At 44.8% G+C, this 20,911-nt stretch overlaps 1 protein-coding gene across 1 annotated transcript in view; it reads right to left on the bottom strand.

The window, feature by feature from the left end:
* Window positions 1–20,911, bottom strand: part of EXO5 (exonuclease 5) — a 60,847-nt gene that overhangs the window by 32,981 nt on the left and 6,955 nt on the right. The window contains exons 2-4 of the mRNA XM_069761268.1: window positions 17,971–18,037; window positions 7,345–7,592; window positions 5,643–5,747 (exon numbers count right to left, since the gene is read on the bottom strand). Coding sequence (XP_069617369.1) covers window positions 5,643–5,747; window positions 7,345–7,592; window positions 17,971–18,037 — 420 coding nt within the window. The remainder of the gene's footprint in view (window positions 1–5,642; window positions 5,748–7,344; window positions 7,593–17,970; window positions 18,038–20,911) is intronic.

The raw sequence follows: 20,911 nt of genomic DNA, 5'->3' as shown, positions 1-20,911 counted from the left end.
TTTTTGGTTTCTCCTCCGGGAAGCCTTTTTTCTTGTCGGACGCTTTTTCGAGTAGTTCGTCAAGGACTGGACCAAAGACGTGAGATCCTGAAAATGGAATCGAACACAGTTTGTTCTTGGATTGGGTATCTCCCGTTCATGATCTCAGCCATAAGGCCCTTCTCGCTGCGTTCGTCAGTGCATTATTCCGGGCAGCAAAACGTACTGTTTCTGCTGAAGCATCCGCCATGAAATTAGTCGCCATTTTCAAAACTGAAAAAGATTTAAGGATCTCTTCTCTTGGAGTTCTGTTTTTAATATGACTCTCCAACTCGTCCACCCAAAGACTCATGGACCTTGCTACAGAGGTAGCCGCTATATTCGTCTTCATAATAGCGGCCGACGACTCCCAGGCTTTCTTAAGAAGATCTTCTGACCTCTTATCCATTGGGTCTTTCAACCCTGACGAGTCCTCGAAGGGAATAGCCGTTTTCCTTGTGACTTTGGCTACAGGAATGTCGATCTTTGGAACCGATTCCCAGACCTTAGTTTCTTCTGGGTCAAAGGGAAGACGGTATTTGAAGTCTCTCGGGACTACTAATTTTTTCCCTACGTCTTCCCACTCTTCCATTATCATCGCAGTTATGTGATTGTTGACCGGAAAAACTCTATTCCTGCGAGTTCTCAGGCCCCCAAACATCTCGTCTTGAACTGATAAAGGCTCAGACGAGTCTTCTATTTTCATAGTGCTTCTTACTGCTCTTAGAAGTATATCCGTATTTTCGGATGAGAACAAGTATTTCTTTCGTTCTTCTGGAAGCACAGTCAATGTATTATCATCGTCATCCGAGCCTGGATCGGAATAACCCGAGACCTCTCCTTCCTCGGAACTCACATCCATATCCCATCCAGGCCTTTTAGGCCGCGGAGACTGGGGTGGCACCATTGTAGACACTGTGGCTTGGACTTCGTCTCTAATCATGGATTTGATATTATCTAACAGTGAAGCCTGTTCGTCTTTAAGAAGTTTAGCGATGCATTTTTCGCATAATTTCTTTTTATAGCCTTCTGGGAGTTTGGTGGTGCACAATGGGCATCTAATAGTCCTTTTTTAGTAGCTGACCTCTCGGGAATGTCCTTATCCTGAAAATGTAAAGGAGATCCCTGTAGCTACGGAACTAAAGCTCTGTAATGCATCCCATACCACGTACTACTCACATGGTCCGTGGCTAGCTCTAAGGATTGGACGTCTGGGCGAGTAGCACCTTCCATCTTCCTAAGTTAAATGTGCTGTCAGATGTCCATCATTAAGTAGTCAATCTTACCCAGCTTCAAGACATCTGATTCGTCCTCCTTCCGAGCTCAGCTGCTGGCCTCCACGGTGATTTCAGGTCCCCAGCTGCACTGCGCATGCGTCATCTGGAACGCACGCCGACCGGCCTGGGACCTTTCCTGGCGCATAGTCCGGATGTTGTTCCGGTCTTTGTTCTCCCTACAGCTTTCCCGCAGCTTCCCGGCGCCCCGGAAATGCCTTTGCGCTGCCGACCCCGGGAATCCGGCCACGCCCCCCGGAAGTAGTCACCCGACCGGAGCGCCGGACCGGAAGTCCCGGGTACAACGCTAGCACCGGCCGCACGTGGAGCCTGAGGGGAGCGCTCAGCACCGCAGCCGCAGCTGCTGTCTCAGAGCCCCTTGTAAGGGGATGAGGCAGTCTATGGGGAGCACACAGCTCTACCCGGTCGCGGAGGGACCTCCGTCGGTATCCTGCGACCTCCGGATCCTCGCGGCCAGAGCCCCCTCCAGGAGGATGGGACCGCATACGGGAGCTCCTGCTCGACCGAGACCCGATTTCCTATCAGGTAAAATCTTGATCTTCCTGGAGATCTCTCTCCTGCGTCCGTCCCTGATAGGGACAGGAAAAACACTGAGGGGTGGAGGTGGGGAGGGGCTATTTAACCTCTTCTGTGTTCCTGTCCCTATCAAGGATATGAAGAGGAACCTCCTGTGGTGCTGTCATGAGGGACGACCTGGAAATACCATATATACTCTAGTATAAGCCGACCATAGTATAAACCGAGGCACCTAATTTTGCCACAGAAAACTGGGTAAGCTTATTGACTCGAATATAAGCCGGGTATGCATTGTCCCCTCATCCCTGTCCTGCTATGTGTGTCTCCCACTGTCCTGTCCTGCTCTGTGTGGCTCCCCCCATCCTGTTCTGCTGTGTGTGGCTCCCCCTGTTGTATGCATGGCTCCCCACTGTTCCATCTTGTATGCATGGCTCGGCTCCCCCGGTCCTATTGTCCTATGCATGGCTGGGCTCCCCTGTCCTATCCTTGTTTGCATGGCTCAGCTCGGCTCCACCCCCTCCTCCCCTATCATACTCACCCTCCGTCGCTGCACATCCCTGCATCCCCACTGTTCCGATGTGGCAGCTCTTCCTTTGCCAAGTGGTCACGTGGAACCGCTCATTAAGGTAATGAATATGTGCCCCACGCCTATGGGAGTGGAGTCGCGTGCATATTCATTACCTTAATGAGCGGTACCAGGTGACCGCTCAGCAGAGGAAGAGCTGCTGCAAATGGACAACGGAGATGCAAAGACGTTCAGCGACGGCACGAGGAGGGCGAGTATGATGTCATAACCTCCTACTCCTGCTGCACCCCTCCCCCCGCTGGCTTTCTGGTCAATTACTCGTGTAAAAGCCTAGGGCCTTTAGTAGAAAACATGAAAAACTGAGAATTAGCCAATTCATGTATACTTGGCAGCTGCAATAAGGCGATTCTCGTTGCTGGGACCTAACCTGTGTTAGGTCCCAGCATTTCATTGCGAAATGCGGTCCTTGGTTTCATACCCTGTAGGTAATGTTAATGTTAATGTAATGATAGATTTGTCACTGTGACTTATACAGTCTACTTAGCACTTCTTTTTACTTCCCATATGGACACTATGCCATTTCTGGCGCAACATTTTTTGTATTTTACGGATTTCATATGGACTATACAGTGTATTATACGCTACTATCTAGATCTACCCACTCCTTTGTTTCCTGTATTTGTTTCACTCATTCGGGTGGATCTATTATGTTATTGGATATATAGATATATAGATATATATATATATATATATATATATATATATATATATATATATACAAAGAGAAAAAAAACCAACCAGCACTCCCAATGTGAACACATGCAAGCTGCAAGCTGCATCATATAGATATAAAGAAACACAGCAGCACATGTATATGAATCTAGGCCATGTGAAAACACAGACAAATATTCGATATGAATCATACTACTCAAAAATATTTTTTCATAAAAAAATTTTTTCAAAAAATTTTTTTTCATAAAACTTACAGTTATAGATAAAATGAAGAAGAAGTTAGGACCCATCAGAGGGAGATCACCTTGCCGTGGTTGATGGGCACACATGAATTGGCCAATTTATGCGCTAAGAATCTTCATTTTATCTATAACTGTAAGTTTTATGAAAAAAAATTTTTTGAAAAAATTTTTTTATGAAAAAATATTTTTGAGTAGTATGATTCATATCGAATATTTGTCTGTGTTTTCACATGGCCTAGATTCATATACATGTGCTGCTGTGTTTCTTTATATCTATATGATGCAGCTTGCATGTGTTCACATTGGGAGTGCTGGTTGGTTTTTTTTCTCTTTGTTTAGTGTATGGATGTGGCTGCATCCAGACTGATCTTGCACTCCTCCCATTGACCTTGCAGGTGGCGGTAATCATCTCTACTTGCCCATAAATTGTAGGTTTAGCCCAGAGTGACATGTTTGTCCTAAGTTGTAGGCTGGTGGCCCAAGAGTGGCATGTACAGTAGAGTTAGGACCCATCAGAGGGAGATCACCTTGCCGTGGTTGATGGGCACACATGAATTGGCCAATTTATGCGCTAAGAATCTTCATTTTATCTATAACTGTAAGTTTTATGAAAAAAAATTTTTTGAAAAAATTTTTTTATGAAAAAATATTTTTGAGTAGTATGATTCATATCGAATATTTGTCTGTGTTTTCACATGGCCTAGATTCATATACATGTGCTGCTGTGTTTCTTTATATCTATATGATGCAGCTTGCATGTGTTCACATTGGGAGTGCTGGTTGGTTTTTTTTCTCTTTGTTTAGTGTATGGATGTGGCTGCATCCAGACTGATCTTGCACTCCTCCCATTGACCTTGCAGGTGGCGGTAATCATCTCTACTTGCCCATAAATTGTAGGTTTAGCCCAGAGTGACATGTTTGTCCTAAGTTGTAGGCTGGTGGCCCAAGAGTGGCATGTACAGTAGAGTTAGGACCCATCAGAGGGAGATCACCTTGCCGTGGTTGATGGGCACACATGAATTGGCCAATTTATGCGCTAAGAATCTTCATTTTATCTATAACTGTAAGTTTTATGAAAAAAAATTTTTTGAAAAAATTTTTTTATGAAAAAATATTTTTGAGTAGTATGATTCATATCGAATATTTGTCTGTGTTTTCACATGGCCTAGATTCATATACATGTGCTGCTGTGTTTCTTTATATCTATATGATGCAGCTTGCATGTGTTCACATTGGGAGTGCTGGTTGGTTTTTTTTCTCTTTGTTTAGTGTATGGATGTGGCTGCATCCAGACTGATCTTGCACTCCTCCCATTGACCTTGCAGGTGGCGGTAATCATCTCTACTTGCCCATAAATTGTAGGTTTAGCCCAGAGTGACATGTTTGTCCTAAGTTGTAGGCTGGTGGCCCAAGAGTGGCATGTACAGTAGAGTTAGGACCCATCAGAGGGAGATCACCTTGCCGTGGTTGATGGGCACACATGAATTGGCCAATTTATGCGCTAAGAATCTTCATTTTATCTATAACTGTAAGTTTTATGAAAAAATATTTTTGAGTAGTATGATTCATATCGAATATTTGTCTGTGTTTTCACATGGCCTAGATTCATATACATGTGCTGCTGTGTTTCTTTATATATATATATATATATATATATATATATATATATATATATATATGTATATTTTTTTTTTTTTACAATAAAGAGGGTTTTTTAGCCTTCTATAAAGAAGTTTCATATCCTTACGTAGTTTTGGCTGTTTCATGCTTCTTTTTGGCAGTACTGTTAGTGGATTGAGAAATTTTGTTGTAGTTTTGATATTTGTGTACATAGGCTCTCTGACCGAGCACTACACCCCTCAGTCTCTGGCGGTTTTAATTACAGCAGGATTTTACCTTCACAAATAAATACAGACTTTCAGGCCCTGAGAGGAGTCACCACAGGATAGGTCCCAGCAATACGAATCGCCTTATAGTGGCTGCTGGGTACACATGAATTGGCCAATTTATGCACTAAATATTTACTCAATTTTTCATTTTTTGTAGTGCAGTAATGCAAATCAAATTTGATATATTTCATGCTTGCATGCTATAGCACTACAAAGTGCAGCTTTATTTGTTGGTTACATACACGGAGATGGTCTTCAAAGGTGAACATAAGCTAGAGCTGTTCTTTTTCTTTTCTTCAGATGCAAACTGCTGGATACAATATGCTACAGATAACCAATACTATTAAATATTCCTGGACTCAACACAGTTCAGAGCAATCATTTTATTTATTCATGTACTTTCAAGTGCATCTGCATTACTCACCAGACTGCAAAACTGGTATCATTGATAAAATATTCAGACACTTTATAGCCCAGGAGTCTTCACGAGTCTGTGTAGTCACCGTTACAATATCGTGAACTTCTAGCTCTGAAAATGGAAAAAAAACAGAAGAAAAAATTTGATTTTTATTACATGCTAGCATGAAAGCCAATTGGTGACACACTGACAGAAATAGGATATAATCAGCCATATATCAATAGCACATTAAACTTCATTACATGGCATTATAAATAGAAATCGATTACGAATTCAGTTAGATATGTCAGTGGTTCAGATAACTATTTTGGTTTTATTTAATTTAATGCCTTTTGCATTTGTGCCAAACAACAAGGAAGGAAGCTAAAAGAGAGCAGAGATCATCTGTATGTAACACAGCCAGCGTCTGCTCCTTATGAAACAGGTTCAGCCCAAGCCGGCTTCACACAGCCATTAGCAATATATGATGAATACGTATCCAATATGTCATTAAAGGGACTCTGTCACCTGAATTTGGCGGGACTGGTTTTGGGTCATATGGGCGGAGTTTTCGGGTGTTTGATTCACCCTTTCCTTACCCGCTGGCTGCATGCTGGCTGCAATATTGGATTGAAGTTCATTCTCTGTCCTCCATAGTACATGCCTGTGCAAAGCAATCTTGCCTTGTGCAGGCGTGTACTACGGAGGACAGAGAATGAACTTCAATCCAATATTGCAGCCAGCATGCAGCCAGCGGGTAAGGAAAGGGTGAATCAAACACCCGAAAACTCCGCCCATATGACCCAAAACCAGTCCCGCCAAATTCAGGTGACAGAGTCCCTTTAAGTGGTTAAATGGATTTTTCTCACCTCCCTTTTTTAGGAGCGCACCGCTCCCCGGGCTTACCGGCTTCCTGCTTGTGTTGGTTAGCTCCTGAAGGAAAAAAAAGGGGTATTCCTACCTCCAGTATCCTATCCCAATATGTAGTAGGTGTACTAATAATAAAATTAGCAAGTACCTCCAATTAGAAATGTAGTATAGTTTTTCTGATTTGCTATTCTTTTGCCTCATGTGCAGGCATTGCAGGACCTTAGGCGTCCACGGTTACGACCACTAGCAACTAGCTGTCACTATCAGTGGACGTAACCATGGATACCTAAGGTCCTGCAATGGCTGCACATGAAAAAAGAGACATAGTGAATCTGAAAACCTATACTATATTTCTAATTGGAGATATTTGCTAATATTATTATTACACCTACTACATATTGGATAGGATCTTAAAAATGGGAATATCCCCTTTAACTGTACATTATCCAGTGTTACAAGCAGAGGCACTAAAGCTGGCCGGATGGAGTGATCTGGCCATCTAGAGAGCAGCCCTTGTAACCTATATAGCAAACAGCTTGTAAGCTTGTGCTCCTTACCTAGGAGACTGGCCACCCCTCAGAGGGGGCCAATAACCCTTGGCAATGAGCAGTATACTACAAAACTAAAAATCCCTACATTCTTAAGAATGGAGAGGATTTAAGAAGAAGTAAATTGCAAGTTTGTTTTTTTCAAGCACTTTGCAATTTTTCTCATTTACAAAACCTCTAAGTTGCCCATTCCTTGAGAAAAGCTGAACAGCTAATAAAAGACTGAAATTAGAAAACTGAACAAAACAAAGTGATATAAGCCCTACACGGCAACGCAAGCTCCCGAAGATCAAATACAAGACGGTGCAAACCTCTGGCCAAATGTATACTAGATCCTTCGCTCATGGCGGCGGCTCTCTCGGGCTTTACTATTGCTGGCTGCTCCATTTTATATACCATCTGCTGTTCACACCAGACCTGGGAACAAACGTCAGTCACAGTCACATATTTCAGGAAATATTTCTCCAGGGGAGTCTCTACTTCTGTTTTTCTTTTTCTTTGCATCATCGATATGTTCCCTCCTGTTCCATCTTGAGTGCGGCCTTCTTCATTTACAAAACTTAAAAAAAAAAAAGAAAAATGCAAAGTAAATATATGGTGGACAGTATACAACAGGGCAGACAAAGTACGCCTGCGCAGGAGCCGCAGCGTGAAGACAAGAAGAGGACGTCATCCTATGAAGATAGAAGGCCCCGGACCGGACCGCGAAGCCCATCGGTTCGGACCGCCTGCGTGAGTATAATCTAACCTCTTTCTCATCTTTCATGATACATTGGGGGCTTATCTACAGCATTCCAGAATGCTGTAGATAAGCCCCAGATGCCGGTGGGCTTAGCTCCCCTTCGATTTTGGGGGTGACAGGTTCCCTTTAATCCCCTTCACCCCTCAGCCCGTTTCCACCTTCATAGACAGCCCAAATTTTTCAATTCTGACCACTGTCACTTTATGTAGTAATAATTCTGGAACGCTTCAACGTATCCCAGTGATTCTGAGATTTTTTTTGTGTGACATATTGTACTTCATGTTAGTGGTACAATTTGGTTAATATTTTCGTAAATAGACACAAATCATACCAAAACATTTTGAAAAAAAATAATTGAACATTTGCTATTTTCAAACTTTGAATTTTTATGCTCTATATCACACAGAAGACACAAAAGAGCACAGTGAGGTCAAAAATACTCTGTTGTAAAAAAATCTCAGTAATAAGCAAGTGCTTGTCAAAGGATGGAAAAAAAACAAACAAAAAAAAAAACAGGGTATTTAGTTGATACGTTTTTTTGCAAAAAAATGTATACTTAGCTGCTCCACCAATCGTCAAGGTATACCCTTATAGAGCAGTCCTATCTAATGTATATAATCCCTATCTGATGTATTTAAAACCTGATCATCTTTATAGTACCTGTATAAGCAGGGTTCAGAGGGAATATCCATGTGGACTTGAGGATGGAACAGCTTAAATTCAAATGACCCACAGAGGAGTGATGGACTCCCCAGTCTTGTAGAAACAAGAGAACAATTATAGAACCAGAAACACATCGGCTACTTGCACATTGAACAAGTCTGTAGGAACCTGTTCACACACCACCAAGAAACTTGAAGACACAGAAAAAAATCACAGTAATAAGCAAGTGCTTGGTTTTTTTTTCCATCTTTTGACAAGCACTTGCTTATTACTGTGATTTTTTTTTACAACAGAGTATTTTATACCTCACTGTGCTCTTTTGTGTCTTCAAGTTTTTTGGTGGTGTGAACAGGTTCCTACAGACTTGTTCAATGTGCAAGTAGCCCGTTTGTTTCTGGTTCTATATCACACAGAATAGATAACAAATTACATTTACCACATGTCTACTTCACATCAGCATCATTTTGCAAACATAATTTTTTTGCATAAGAAAATAGAAGAGATAAAAGTTTATCAGCAATTCCTCATTTTCCAACATTTACAAAACCATTTTTTTAGGGACCAAATCAAACTTGAAGCAACTTTGAGGAGACTTGTGTGACAGAAAATACACAAAAGTGACACCATTTTACAAACTGCACCCTCAAAGTGATCAAAACCACATTCAAGAAGTGTATGAACCTTTTAGGTATTTAAAGCAATGTTAACCCCTTTATGACCTTGGGATTTTCCGTTTTTGTTTTTCGCTCCCCTCCTTTCCAGAGCCATAACTTTTTTATTTTTCCGTCAATATGGCCATGTGAGGGCTTATTTTTTGTGAAACAAGTTGTACTTTTGAACGACATCATTGGTTTTAGCATGTCGTGTACTAGAAAACGGGAAAAAAATTCCAAGTGCGGTAAAATTACAAAAAAAGTGCAATCCCACACTTGTTTTTTCTTTAGCTTTTTTTGCTAGGTTCACTAAATGCTAAAACTGACCTGCCATTATGATTCTCCAGGACATTACGAGTTCATAGACACCAAACATGACTAGGTTATTTGTTATCTAAGTGGTGAAAAAAAATTCCAAACTTTGCTTAAAAAAAACTGCGCCATTTTCCGATACCCGTAACGTCTCCATTTTTCATGATCTGGGGTCAGGTGAGGGCTTATTTTTTGCGTGCCAAGCTGGCGTTTTTAATGATACCATTTCGGTGCAGATATGTTCTTTTGATCGCCTGTTATTACACTTTAATGCAATGTCGCGGCGACAAAAAAAAACGTAATTCTGGAGTTTCAAATTTTTTTCTCGCTACGCTGTTTAGCGATTAGGTTAATGCTTTTTTTATTGATGGATCGGGCGATTCTGAATGCGGCGATACCAAATACCGTATGTGTAGGTTTGATTTTTTTTTTTTATTGATTTATTTTGAATGGGTTGAAAGGGGGGTGATCTAAACTTTTATTTATTTTTTATTTTTTTCACATTTTTTTTAACTTTTGCCATGCTTCAATAGCCTCTATAGGAGGCTAGAAGCTGGCACAACTCGATCGCCTCTGCTACATAGCAGCGATCATTAGATCGCTGCTATGCAGCAGAAATGCAGGTGTGCTATGGGCGCCGACCACAGGGTGGCGCTCACAGCTACCAGGGAATAAGTAACCATAGAGGTCTCAAGGACCTCTATGGTTACTATACAGAATCATTGCTGACCCCCGATCATGTGACGGGGGTCAGCGATGCGCTCATTTCCTGCCACCCGGCCGGAAGCGCCGGTTAAATGCCCCTGTCAAACTAGTTAATAGCGGCGGGTGAATTGCGATTTCACCCGCCGCTATTGCGGGCAAAACAGCTGACATGTCCCGGTTTTGATGCATCAAAGCGGGGGTTCTGACCTCGGACTTATTATCGAGTCCGAGGTCAGAAAGGGGTTAAAGGGGAAAAAATGAACATTTTATTTTTTTTCCCACGACAATACTGCTATAGCCCCAAATTTTGCATTTTCTCAAGCGTAACAGGAGAAAAAAGACCATACAGTTTGTTGTGCAGTTTCTCCTGAGTACACACATGCCCCAAATTTGGTGGTAAACTACTGTTTAGTAGCATGGCAGGGCTTGGAAAAGAAGGCTCAAAATTCAACTTTTGGAGAGCAAAATTGGCCATGTCGCGTTTGCAGAGCCCTGATGTGCCTAACCAGTGGAAAACCCCAAGTGACCCCCATTTTGGAAACTACGCCCCTCAACAGACTTAGTAAGAAGTGTGGCGAGCATCGTGAACCCACAGGTGCTTCACAGAATTTTATAACGATAAATTTTTACCTCAAATGTTCAGCCACAAATTTTTCCTTTTCACAAGGGTAACAGTAGTAAATGATTGACAAAATATGTTCTGCAATTTATCCCGAGTATGCCAATTGTATATGTGGTGGAAAACTGAAGGAAGGGATCGGAAGAGAAAGAAAGTCAATTGAATTCTGGAGCGCCATTTTGGCTGGAACAGATTGCGGATGCCATATTTGAAGAGCCCCTGACATGCCAAAACAGTAGAAACATTGGGCTGAGTTAATAGAAAATTGCTAATTTTTCAATTTAGCCCCAAGCTTTCAATTTTCAAAAGGGATAATAGGAGAACAAGTACCGTACAATTTGTTGTGCATTTTCTCCTGAGTACACTGGTTGAAAACTACTTCTGAGGCACAGTGCAAGCTCAGAAGGGAAGAAGCGCCATATTACAGTTCAGATTTTGCTGGAATGGTTTGAGGGTGCAATGTCCAACTGGCAGGGCCTCTAAAATGCCAGAACAGCAGAAACCACCTAAAACATAACCCAATTTTACAAACTACACCAGTGGCGTAGGAAGGGGGGTGCGGGGGGGGCGGTCCGCCCCGGGCGGCACAATGCTGGGGGCGGCCGGCGCTGCAGAAGAAGATAAAAAAAAAAAAGACGCCCCTTTAAATCTTCGGGCGGCGCCGTCCGCCGCCACGACCAGGGCCATCTCCCCCCACCCCCGGGTCCCGCCCCCGCCCCCTGCTCTATACTCACCTCTCCTGGTTCCTGCGGCGCCGGCAGCTGCAGCCTCCTCTGACTCTGCGATGTCTCAGAGCAGAGGGCGCGATGACGTCACTACTGTGCGCGCCGCTCTGCCTCTCTGTCCTGAGCGTCGCAGAGCCGGAGAGACGCTGACTGCACCGGACCTGCGCTGGGAACGGGAGAGGTGAGGATTTTACTTTTTTTTTTTTTTCTTTATTTCTGACTGTCTGGGGCTGGGGCAATGCTGGAGACCATGGGGCAGAATGCTGGACACACTGGGGCAATACAGGAGACCATGGGGCAGATTGCTGGACACACTGGGGCAATACAGGAGACCATGGGGCAGATTGCTGGACACACTGGGGCAATACAGGAGACCATGGGGCAGATTGCTGGACACACTGGGGCAATACAGGAGACTATGGGGCAGATTGCTGGACACACTGGGGCAATACTGGAGACCATGGGGCAGAATGCTGGACACACTGGGGCAATACTGGAGACCATGGGGCAGAATGCTGGACACACTGGGGCAATACTGGAGACCATGGGGCAGAATGCTGGACACACTGGGGCAATACTGGAGACCATGGGGCAGAATGCTGGACACACTGGGGCAATACTGGAGACCCTGGGGCAGATTGCTGGACACACTGGGGCAATACTGGAGACCCTGGGGCAGATTTCTGGACACATTGAGGCAATGCTGGAGACCCTGGGGCAGACTTCTGGACACACTGGGGCAATGCTGGACACTGGGGCAGATTGCTGGACACACTGGGGGTAATATACTGGACACACTGGGGCAATGCTGGACACTGGGGGTAATATGCTGGACACACTGGGGCAGACTGCTGGACACACTGGGGAAAGGCTGGACACTGGGGCAGATTGCTGGACACACTGAGGGCAGATTGCTGGACACACTGGGGGTAATATGCTGGACATACTGGGGCAGATTGCTGGACACACTGGGGGTAATATGCTGGACACACTGGGGCAGATTGCTGGACAACATGGGGGTAATATGCTGGACACACTGGGGCAGATTGCTGGACAACATGGGGGTAATATGCTGGACACACTGGGGGCAGGACTTGAGGCATGGGCAGAATGTAGATACGGGGCATGATTGGAGACACGGGGCAGGATTGGATCATGGGGCAGGACGGATACGATGGAGGCTGGTGGGGCAGGATGGGGAGATCATATGGGGTAGAATGGATACTCATGAGGGCAGGATACGACAACATATGGCTGGAGCCAGGAATGAGATAAACGGGGCCAGGGTGGGGAATATTATTACCATAGGGGATAATTAAGGGATATTGTTACTGCAGTGATGTATTTATTTTATTTTTTGAGTATACTGTTTTAAATGGGGGGGCGGTCCTGTTACTGTGCAGAGTGACACTATATCACCTTTTTTTCTTCATGTGGTGTAATGTAGAAGTTGTGAAAAATTAAGTAATGTGTTCTGCAAGCGGAGCTCGAGATAACTGTGTTATTTCCTGCAGAAACGAGTCCTGGCTGGAAGGAATGATGGCGGTCTGTGCTGGATAAAAGATGAAGGACTTCACCTAGAGACGTCACTGGTGAGTCAGTGTTACCTATACACTGACACTATACACTGTATACTATATAGAGGTCCTGTGTATAATGTCACCAGTGATCTCTGTATTACCTCTACACAGACACTGCATACTAAGTACAGATCTCCTGTGAATACTGGCACTTATGGTGATAGTATTGTGGTTTTTTTTTTTATTACTGATCAGTATTGTAGTATTCAGTCACTATGTGGTGGTAATATGTGGTCTGGAAATGGTGCGGTGGTATTTGTCCCTTGTATGTAGTATTATTCGGTCACTATGTGGCCTGGTCATGGTGTGGTGGTATTAAGTCACAGGTGTGGCATGTGGGGGTGACACCATTAGGCCCAGTTTAAGTTCTACAAAACAGGAAAACCATTTTTGGTAACCTTTGTGTGTATTCAGCTGGGGGGGGGGGGCGCCAAACTCGGGAACAGCCCCGGGCGGCAAAAGCTCTAGCTACGCCTCTGAACTACACCTTTCAATAAACTCATCTAAGGGTGCAACAAGCATGTTGACACCACAAGTGCCTCACAGAATTTTATACCATAGGGTAGTGAAGAAAGAATACAGTATTTTTTGGATTATAAGACTCACTTTTTTACCTCAAATATTTCTAAGGGAAAATTGGGGGTGCATCGTATATACCTTCCCGGCTGTGGATGAGTGGAGTCCCAGGGTCGCCGCTGACGGAGGCAGAAGTGAGGCGATGCTGCGAGCCACAGGCTGGGAGGAGGGGTTATTAGGTGGATGGGGCGGCCATATTCTCGGAGTCCACCGCAATGTAAACCATGGAAGTGCGGCGGCTCCGGGCTTTAACAAAATGTCGGCGGATGCCCCTTGCCACCAAATACCCCCAACCTGCAGCATCACACCTTTGAATACTTATTCCCAGCTCGGGGTCCGCAGCATCGCCCCACTCCTGCCTCCTGGGAACCCGTTCCATTAAAGCCGCCCACGGTATGCAATAAGATGTAAGAATTATAAGAAGCACCCTTTTATTAAAAAAAGCTTTTTTCCCCAAAATTTGGGGTGTTTTATAATCCGTAAAATACCGCAATTACATTTTTACCACTAAAATCTTTTAGGCCAAAGTTTTCAATTTTTATAAGGGCTAAGGCTGCTTTCACACATCAGGTTTTTGGTTTCAGACACAATCCGGCAAATTTGCTAAAAAACGGATCCGGTGTAAATAGTGAAAAAACGGATGCAAACTGATGCACTGGATCCGTTTTTTTTTTAGCCGGATCCGACTCTATGTGAGAGAGAGAGAGAGAGAGAGAGAGAGGTGCAGCATCAATAGTAAAAACATCTAATGTTAAAAATAATAAAAAAAATTAAAAATCATTATATACTCACCTTCCACCGCCTTTCCCGCTCCTTGCTATGCTCCATGCAAGCGGCAGGTTCCGGTGGTATGGGAGAAGGACCTGTCATGACGTCACGGTCATGTGACCGCAACGTCATCACAGGCCCTGCGCGAGAAGGACCTGCCATGACGTCACGGTCATGTGATTGAACTACAAGTGGCCCTTGGAAGGTGAGTATATGTTTATTTTTTAACCTGTGACATACGTGGATGGGCAATATACTACGTAGCTGTGCAATATACTACGTAGCTGTGCAATATACTACGTGACTGGGCAATATACTACGTAGCTGGGCAATATACTACGTGACTGGGCAATATACTACGTGGCTGGGCAATATACTACGTGGCTGGGCAATATACTACGTGGCTGGGCAATATACCAATATACTACGTGACTGGGCAATATACTACGTGACTGGGCAATATACTACGTGGCTGGGCTATATACTACGTGGACATGCATATTCTAGAATACCCGATGCGTTAGAATCGGGCCACCATCTAGTATCAAATAAGTATACTTTATTTGCTTATTTTTGTTTTTACATCTATAATATAACGCTGGGAGCGTCACTCTCTCCGAAGCTTTTATAGACTGTGCAAGCGCAGGCGCAGTCTGGCCTCGACAGAGTGACGCTCCCAGGAGATCGCGGTATGCATAAGCACTGAACGCACACCGCGATCTCCAACAGAGAAGCAGGGACCGCCAGGAGGGTAAGTATCGGCTATATTCACCTGTCCCCGTTCCAGCGGTGCGTGCGGCTCCGTCTCATTGTCCCGGTCCTCGGCCTCTGACGTTCAGTTCAGAGGGCGCGATGACGCGCTTAATGCGCGCCACCCTCTGACTGACCAGTCACAGCCAGAGGACCCGGAAGATGGCGGCGCGCAGCGGTGGAACGGGGTCAGGTGAATATAGCAAGTGCTGGGGGGCCTGAGCTGGCGGCGATACCGGCACCTGACCCCCCACAGCGCACCGGTGTCCCTGCCTGCTCAGGCCCCCCAGCACTCGGCGCCCAGCAACGATAGGTGAGTATGGTATTTTTTTTTTTATATATTGCAGCAGCATACGGGGCATATACAATGGAGCATCTTATGGGGCCATCAACCTTTATGGAGCAGCATACGGGGCATATACTATGGAGCATCTTATGGGGCCATAAACCATAATGGAGCAGTGTACGGGGGCATATACAATGGAGCATCTTATGGGGCCATAAACCATAATGGAGCAGTGTACAGGGGCATATACCATGGAGCATCTTATGGGGCCCATAAACCTTTATGGAGCAGTGTACGGGGGCATATACCATGGAGCATCTTATGGGGCCATAAACCATAATGGAGCAGTGTACAGGGGCATATACCAAGGAGCATCTTGTGGGGGCCATAAACCTTTATGGAACAGCGTACGGGGCATACACTATGGAGCATCTTATGGGGCCATCAACCTTTATGGAGCAGCGTATGGGGCATATGGATGGGAGCAGCAAATTAAAGAATGGTGGTGCAGGATGGGAGCAGCACATGACAGAACGGGGGCGCAGGATGGGAGCAGCACATGACAGGATGGGGGCACAGGATGGGAGCAGCACATGACAGGATGGGGGCGCAGGATGGAGCAGCACATGACAGAACGGTGGCGCAGGATGGGAGCAGCACATGACAGAACGGGGGCACAGGATGGGAGCAGCACATGACAGAACGGGGGCACAGGATGGGAGCAGCACATGACAGAACGGGGGCGCAGGATGGGAGCAGCACATGACAGACCGGGGGCGCAGGATGGGAGCAGCACATGACAGAACGGGGGCGCAGGATGGGAGCAGCACATGACAGGATGGGGGCACAGGATGGGAGCAGCACATGACAGGATGGGGGCGCAGGATGGAGCAGCACATGACAGAACGGTGGCGCAGGATGGGAGCAGCACATGACAGAACGGGGGCACAGGATGGGAGCAGCACATGACAGAACGGGGGCACAGGATGGGAGCAGCACATGACAGAACGGGGGCGCAGGATGGGAGCAGCACATGACAGACCGGGGGCGCAGGATGGGAGCAGCACATGACAGGATGGGGACGCAGGATGGGTGCAGCACATGACAGGATGGGGACGCAGGATGGAGCAGCACATGACAGGATGGGGACGCAGGATGGAGCAGCACATGACAGGATGGGGACGTAGGATGGAGCAGCACATACCAGGATGGAGACCATATACCAATATAAATACTCGCCACCCGGGCGTAGAACGGGTTCAATAGCTAGTACATAATATGCCTATTTATTGGTATTTTTTTCATTTATTAAATTATTTTTTTAAAATCATAATATGTTTTGAGTTTTTTTTAACATTTTTTTGAGTGCCTGGCAAAAGTGGGGTGCCACTAGTGGGGGTAGTCAGCCCTGGTAGCTCCGAAGTTGCAGCTGCTCTAATCCCAGCGAGTGGGTGAGACTCTGTAATTTTGCACCATCTTGGGTATTTTGCCTGGACTGTTCTATATGTCATTATCTGTTTTGTGGTTTATAAAGTATTGCCACACTGTTTCACCCTCACCCTGTGTTGTCTGAGTGGCATTCCGGCCACGATAAAAGGAAAGCGGGATAAGCCCTTGTCCATACAGTCTCAGGCCAGTGGACAAGAGCAACCACTGACCCCCGGTGTCTCCACACCCTGCTTTTTGTTTTGTTTTTACAAACTTTGCCTTTTTTTATTCACCATTTAAATAAGAAAGAACTTATCGTATACATGTATGGTATCTCTAACCTCGTAATGACCTGGAGAATCATATTGGCAGGTCACTTTTAGCATATAGTGACCATGGTAGAAAATAAAACAAATTGTGGAATTGCACTTTTTGCAATTTCACTGCACCTGGAATTTGTTTCCCATTTTACAGTACACGATATGGTAAAGCCAATGGTGTTAACATTATTATTATTATAGTGCCATTTATTCTATGGCGCTTTAGATGTGAAAATGTGTGTACACAGCAAAAAACAAGTACAATAATCTTGAACAAAACCAATCACCGACTGGTACAGTTGGAGAGAGGACCCTGCCCGCAAGGGCTCACAATCAACAAGGGATGGTTGAGGATACAGTACAAAAGTACAACTCGTCCAGCAATAAAACACGGCCATATTGACGGGAAGACAAAAAAAAGTTATGGCTCTGGGAAGAAGGGGAGCAAAAAACAAAAACGTAAAAATGGAAAATCCCAAGATGGTGACGGATTTAACTGTTAGGGCGTTTTTTTGACAAGAGTCATAAGAGACTGATATTAACAGATTTCCAGAATATGAATAGGATATATCACTCACAATTTTGTATAAAGGGCTCATGCCCATAGCAAAGCTATTAGCTCGACGTGACGGTACAACACGTTACGTGTCCATAGCAAGCTGTCCCTGCATTAAGGATCAGAAGAGTGTTGTGTGCATGGAGCCCATGTGCTGATGGCCCCGTGTTCTCGGATATATCTGATAAGAAGGAGTAAGCCATTGGTAGGAGATAATGCGTATTGTGAATATGAATGTGATAAAATAGTCATACACTGATTCCAGACTTGTCCTTCCATCTTCTATGTGCTTCCTCTTTTCGTCCTGTAAGTGTCGGTCTCCTGGAAATGAAAATAAGATCAGAGCACATTGTTACAATCTACTCCGAGAAAAATCAAAAGATCCTGCAATCTACATCATAAGTAAAGAGAACGACTAGAAATAACTTTCCTCTCTCCGGGAATTTCCAGCGGTCGGTTGCCCACAGCCTGAGGCTGCACTACTGGGGTTTATAAGGCACTAGTAAGATATTAAAAAACAGGTTACATACTCTAATGCGGCCATATTTCATCCTTTAGCTTTAATTTTTCATTCCTGCTTTCCAGAGGCCACGGCTTCATTATTTTTTCGTCAACATGATGACTGAATGATGACCGCCCATTCTTGCCTCATCAGTGCTCGGAGTTTATCTTTTATATTTAATTTCTGTATTTTTGTTTGTCCACCCGCTTCTTGAGAATTGACCACAGGCTCTCAATGGGATTGAGATCTGGGGAGTTTCTTGGGACATGGACACAAAATGTTAATGTTTTGTTCACTGAGCCACTTAGTTCTCACTTTTGCCTTGCGACATGGTCTCCATCATGCTGGAGAAAGCATTGATCATCACCTAGTTGCTCCTGGATCGTTGGGATAAGTTGCTCTTGGAGGATGTGTAGATCCCATCCTGCATTCTGACAGCGTCCCACTACATCTATGGCATGTTCAGTGCTATGAATGTGTGACATGGGAAGAACCCTTTATGCACGGACCCAGTGGCGCAACTAGAGTCTGATAAGGCCTTGGCACAAGATTTGGCCCAGAAATGCCCCCTCAATCCTATATATATAATCTCCTCCATTCTAGCACGTATGTCCCCATTCTGGTGTATATATATTCCCTGTTTTGCTGCTGTTTCATAATACTCAGCTTCCCTCCATGCGGCGTCCTCTTCTGAAGCCGGCAGCTGACTTCAGCGTTCAAGCTACGGGAGTGCATGAAGTCACTGCCATGGGTGCCCAGTCCCATACACGCTGATGTCAGCTACTGGTCTCAGATTAGCCGACAGTTTGTATTGTTGTGCATGGACCTGAAGGGTCTCTGCGCTGCAATACACTTCAGTTGAATGTGCGTCCGAGGATGCACATCTAGCTGAAGTGTTTGATGGGTCGGCAGGCCCCTCATCCACCGGGCCCGGCCACAGAGGTGACCTCGGTAGATGCGCCCCTATGCGTACCTCCAAAGGTCAGACTTGTCTTTTCAATATATCCCACAAATGTTATTTTAGATTAAGATTTGTGGAAATTAGAAACCAAGTCAACACCTTGGACTTTTTGTCACTTCCTACAATCCATTTCTGACTGATTTGCAGTGTAGGAAGGGCATTATCCTGCTGTCGGAGGTCTCTGCCATTAGGAAATGGGGAAAAGTAAAATTAAAGCAATGGGTCATACAGACCAGAGTATAAATTGGACGTGCTGTCAGATTGACCAGGTAGCGCTCAGAGCCTGCCGACAGCCCGCTCGGAGCCCGCGGACAGACGCGCACAGAGCCCGCGGACCCATGTTATTCAATAGGGCTGTGTTCAGATTATTGGTTTTTCTCTCGGTCTGACTGTCTGTGATGTGGTGTCGCAGCATACACTACTTTCCTGCGTATTTCGGATGAGACTCACCAACACCAGTCTATGGATGCATAAAAAGAAAAAATGGATTTCAAATAAAACATCCGATCCTTAGATACATTTCTACTCTAAACATAGGAAACTAGATTCGATCATGTACATTTTTTAATGTAGATATATAGAAATAGATCAGAAAAGGATGTATAAAAACGGACACAAGGCTGACGCACGGCGAAATATCCACAGACTTTTCTGGATGTCATATGCTCCTCTACAGCCGGCCTATATGGCAGCACCCAAGGTTTCCTGCACCCTGGTGCCATTAATTCTGGGGATAGAAGATGCACATTTCCCCAACTACCCACGTCAGAGGCGTAGCTAGGGTTTCAACTTAGGGGGAGCGAAAAATCCGAGTAGGCCCCTAACCAGCTAAGCCTGATTACAACTACGGTTGTGCACTCTATTTGTGAATATAGTGGAACCTCAGAATATGACCGCTCTGTTATTGAAAATAAATCTATTTAAAAAAAACGAACATTGATTTTACCGCCATATTGTGACCATATAGTGGTAGATACCAGTTCTGCAGACCATATAAGAGATTACAGTACAGGTATGGAGGGTGACTTACAGCTGATGTTCTCTCTGATGGAGTCATTCACTTTCCCGTCTTTTCCATCTGGCCCAGACCAACATGACGACTTCTCCAGCCACGACTTGTCTGCAGAGATTACAACAACGACACATCTGACTCCTCACATTTCCTGCACTGTCCCCATCTTTCCCCAATCTGCACAAACTCCTCATCCTGCTGATACCCGAATACTGAGCCACTGCTGCTGTATGTGTCCCTATTACTGCACCTACTGTGTGGTACAATAACGGCTCCTCTTATCACCCCACATAATAATGCCACCACTCTTCCCATTACATAGTAATAATGACTCCTTTGTGCAATCTAAATAGTAAAATTTCCCCCTAGAAAATATTAATGCTCTTTGTTAGTGCCCTCCACATTTTCGCCCTAGAAAGTAATAATACCCCATATGCAACTTTGATGGTCACAATACTCTGAGTGCCCCTATAACAATAATGCTTAAGTGCCCATTTAACATTTAATAATGTCCCCTAAGTTCCCCCATGTACTGCTCCATTATACACAGTACGGTGAGCTCAAAGCTTCCCTATACACAGTATAAGGCCCCCACAACTCCCCTATACGCAGTATGATGATCCTTCAACTCCCCTTTACACAGTATGATGTTCCCACTCCTTCCTTTACACAGTATGATGTGCCCACAGCTCCCTTATATACAGTATGATAGGCTTGCAG

Source organism: Ranitomeya imitator, chromosome 3 (assembly GCF_032444005.1).
Source record: "Ranitomeya imitator isolate aRanImi1 chromosome 3, aRanImi1.pri, whole genome shotgun sequence".
Taxonomy (NCBI): Eukaryota; Metazoa; Chordata; class Amphibia; order Anura; family Dendrobatidae; genus Ranitomeya; species Ranitomeya imitator.
The sequence above is the reverse complement of the archived record's forward strand: the minus strand, read 5'-3'. Positions and strand labels throughout refer to the sequence as shown.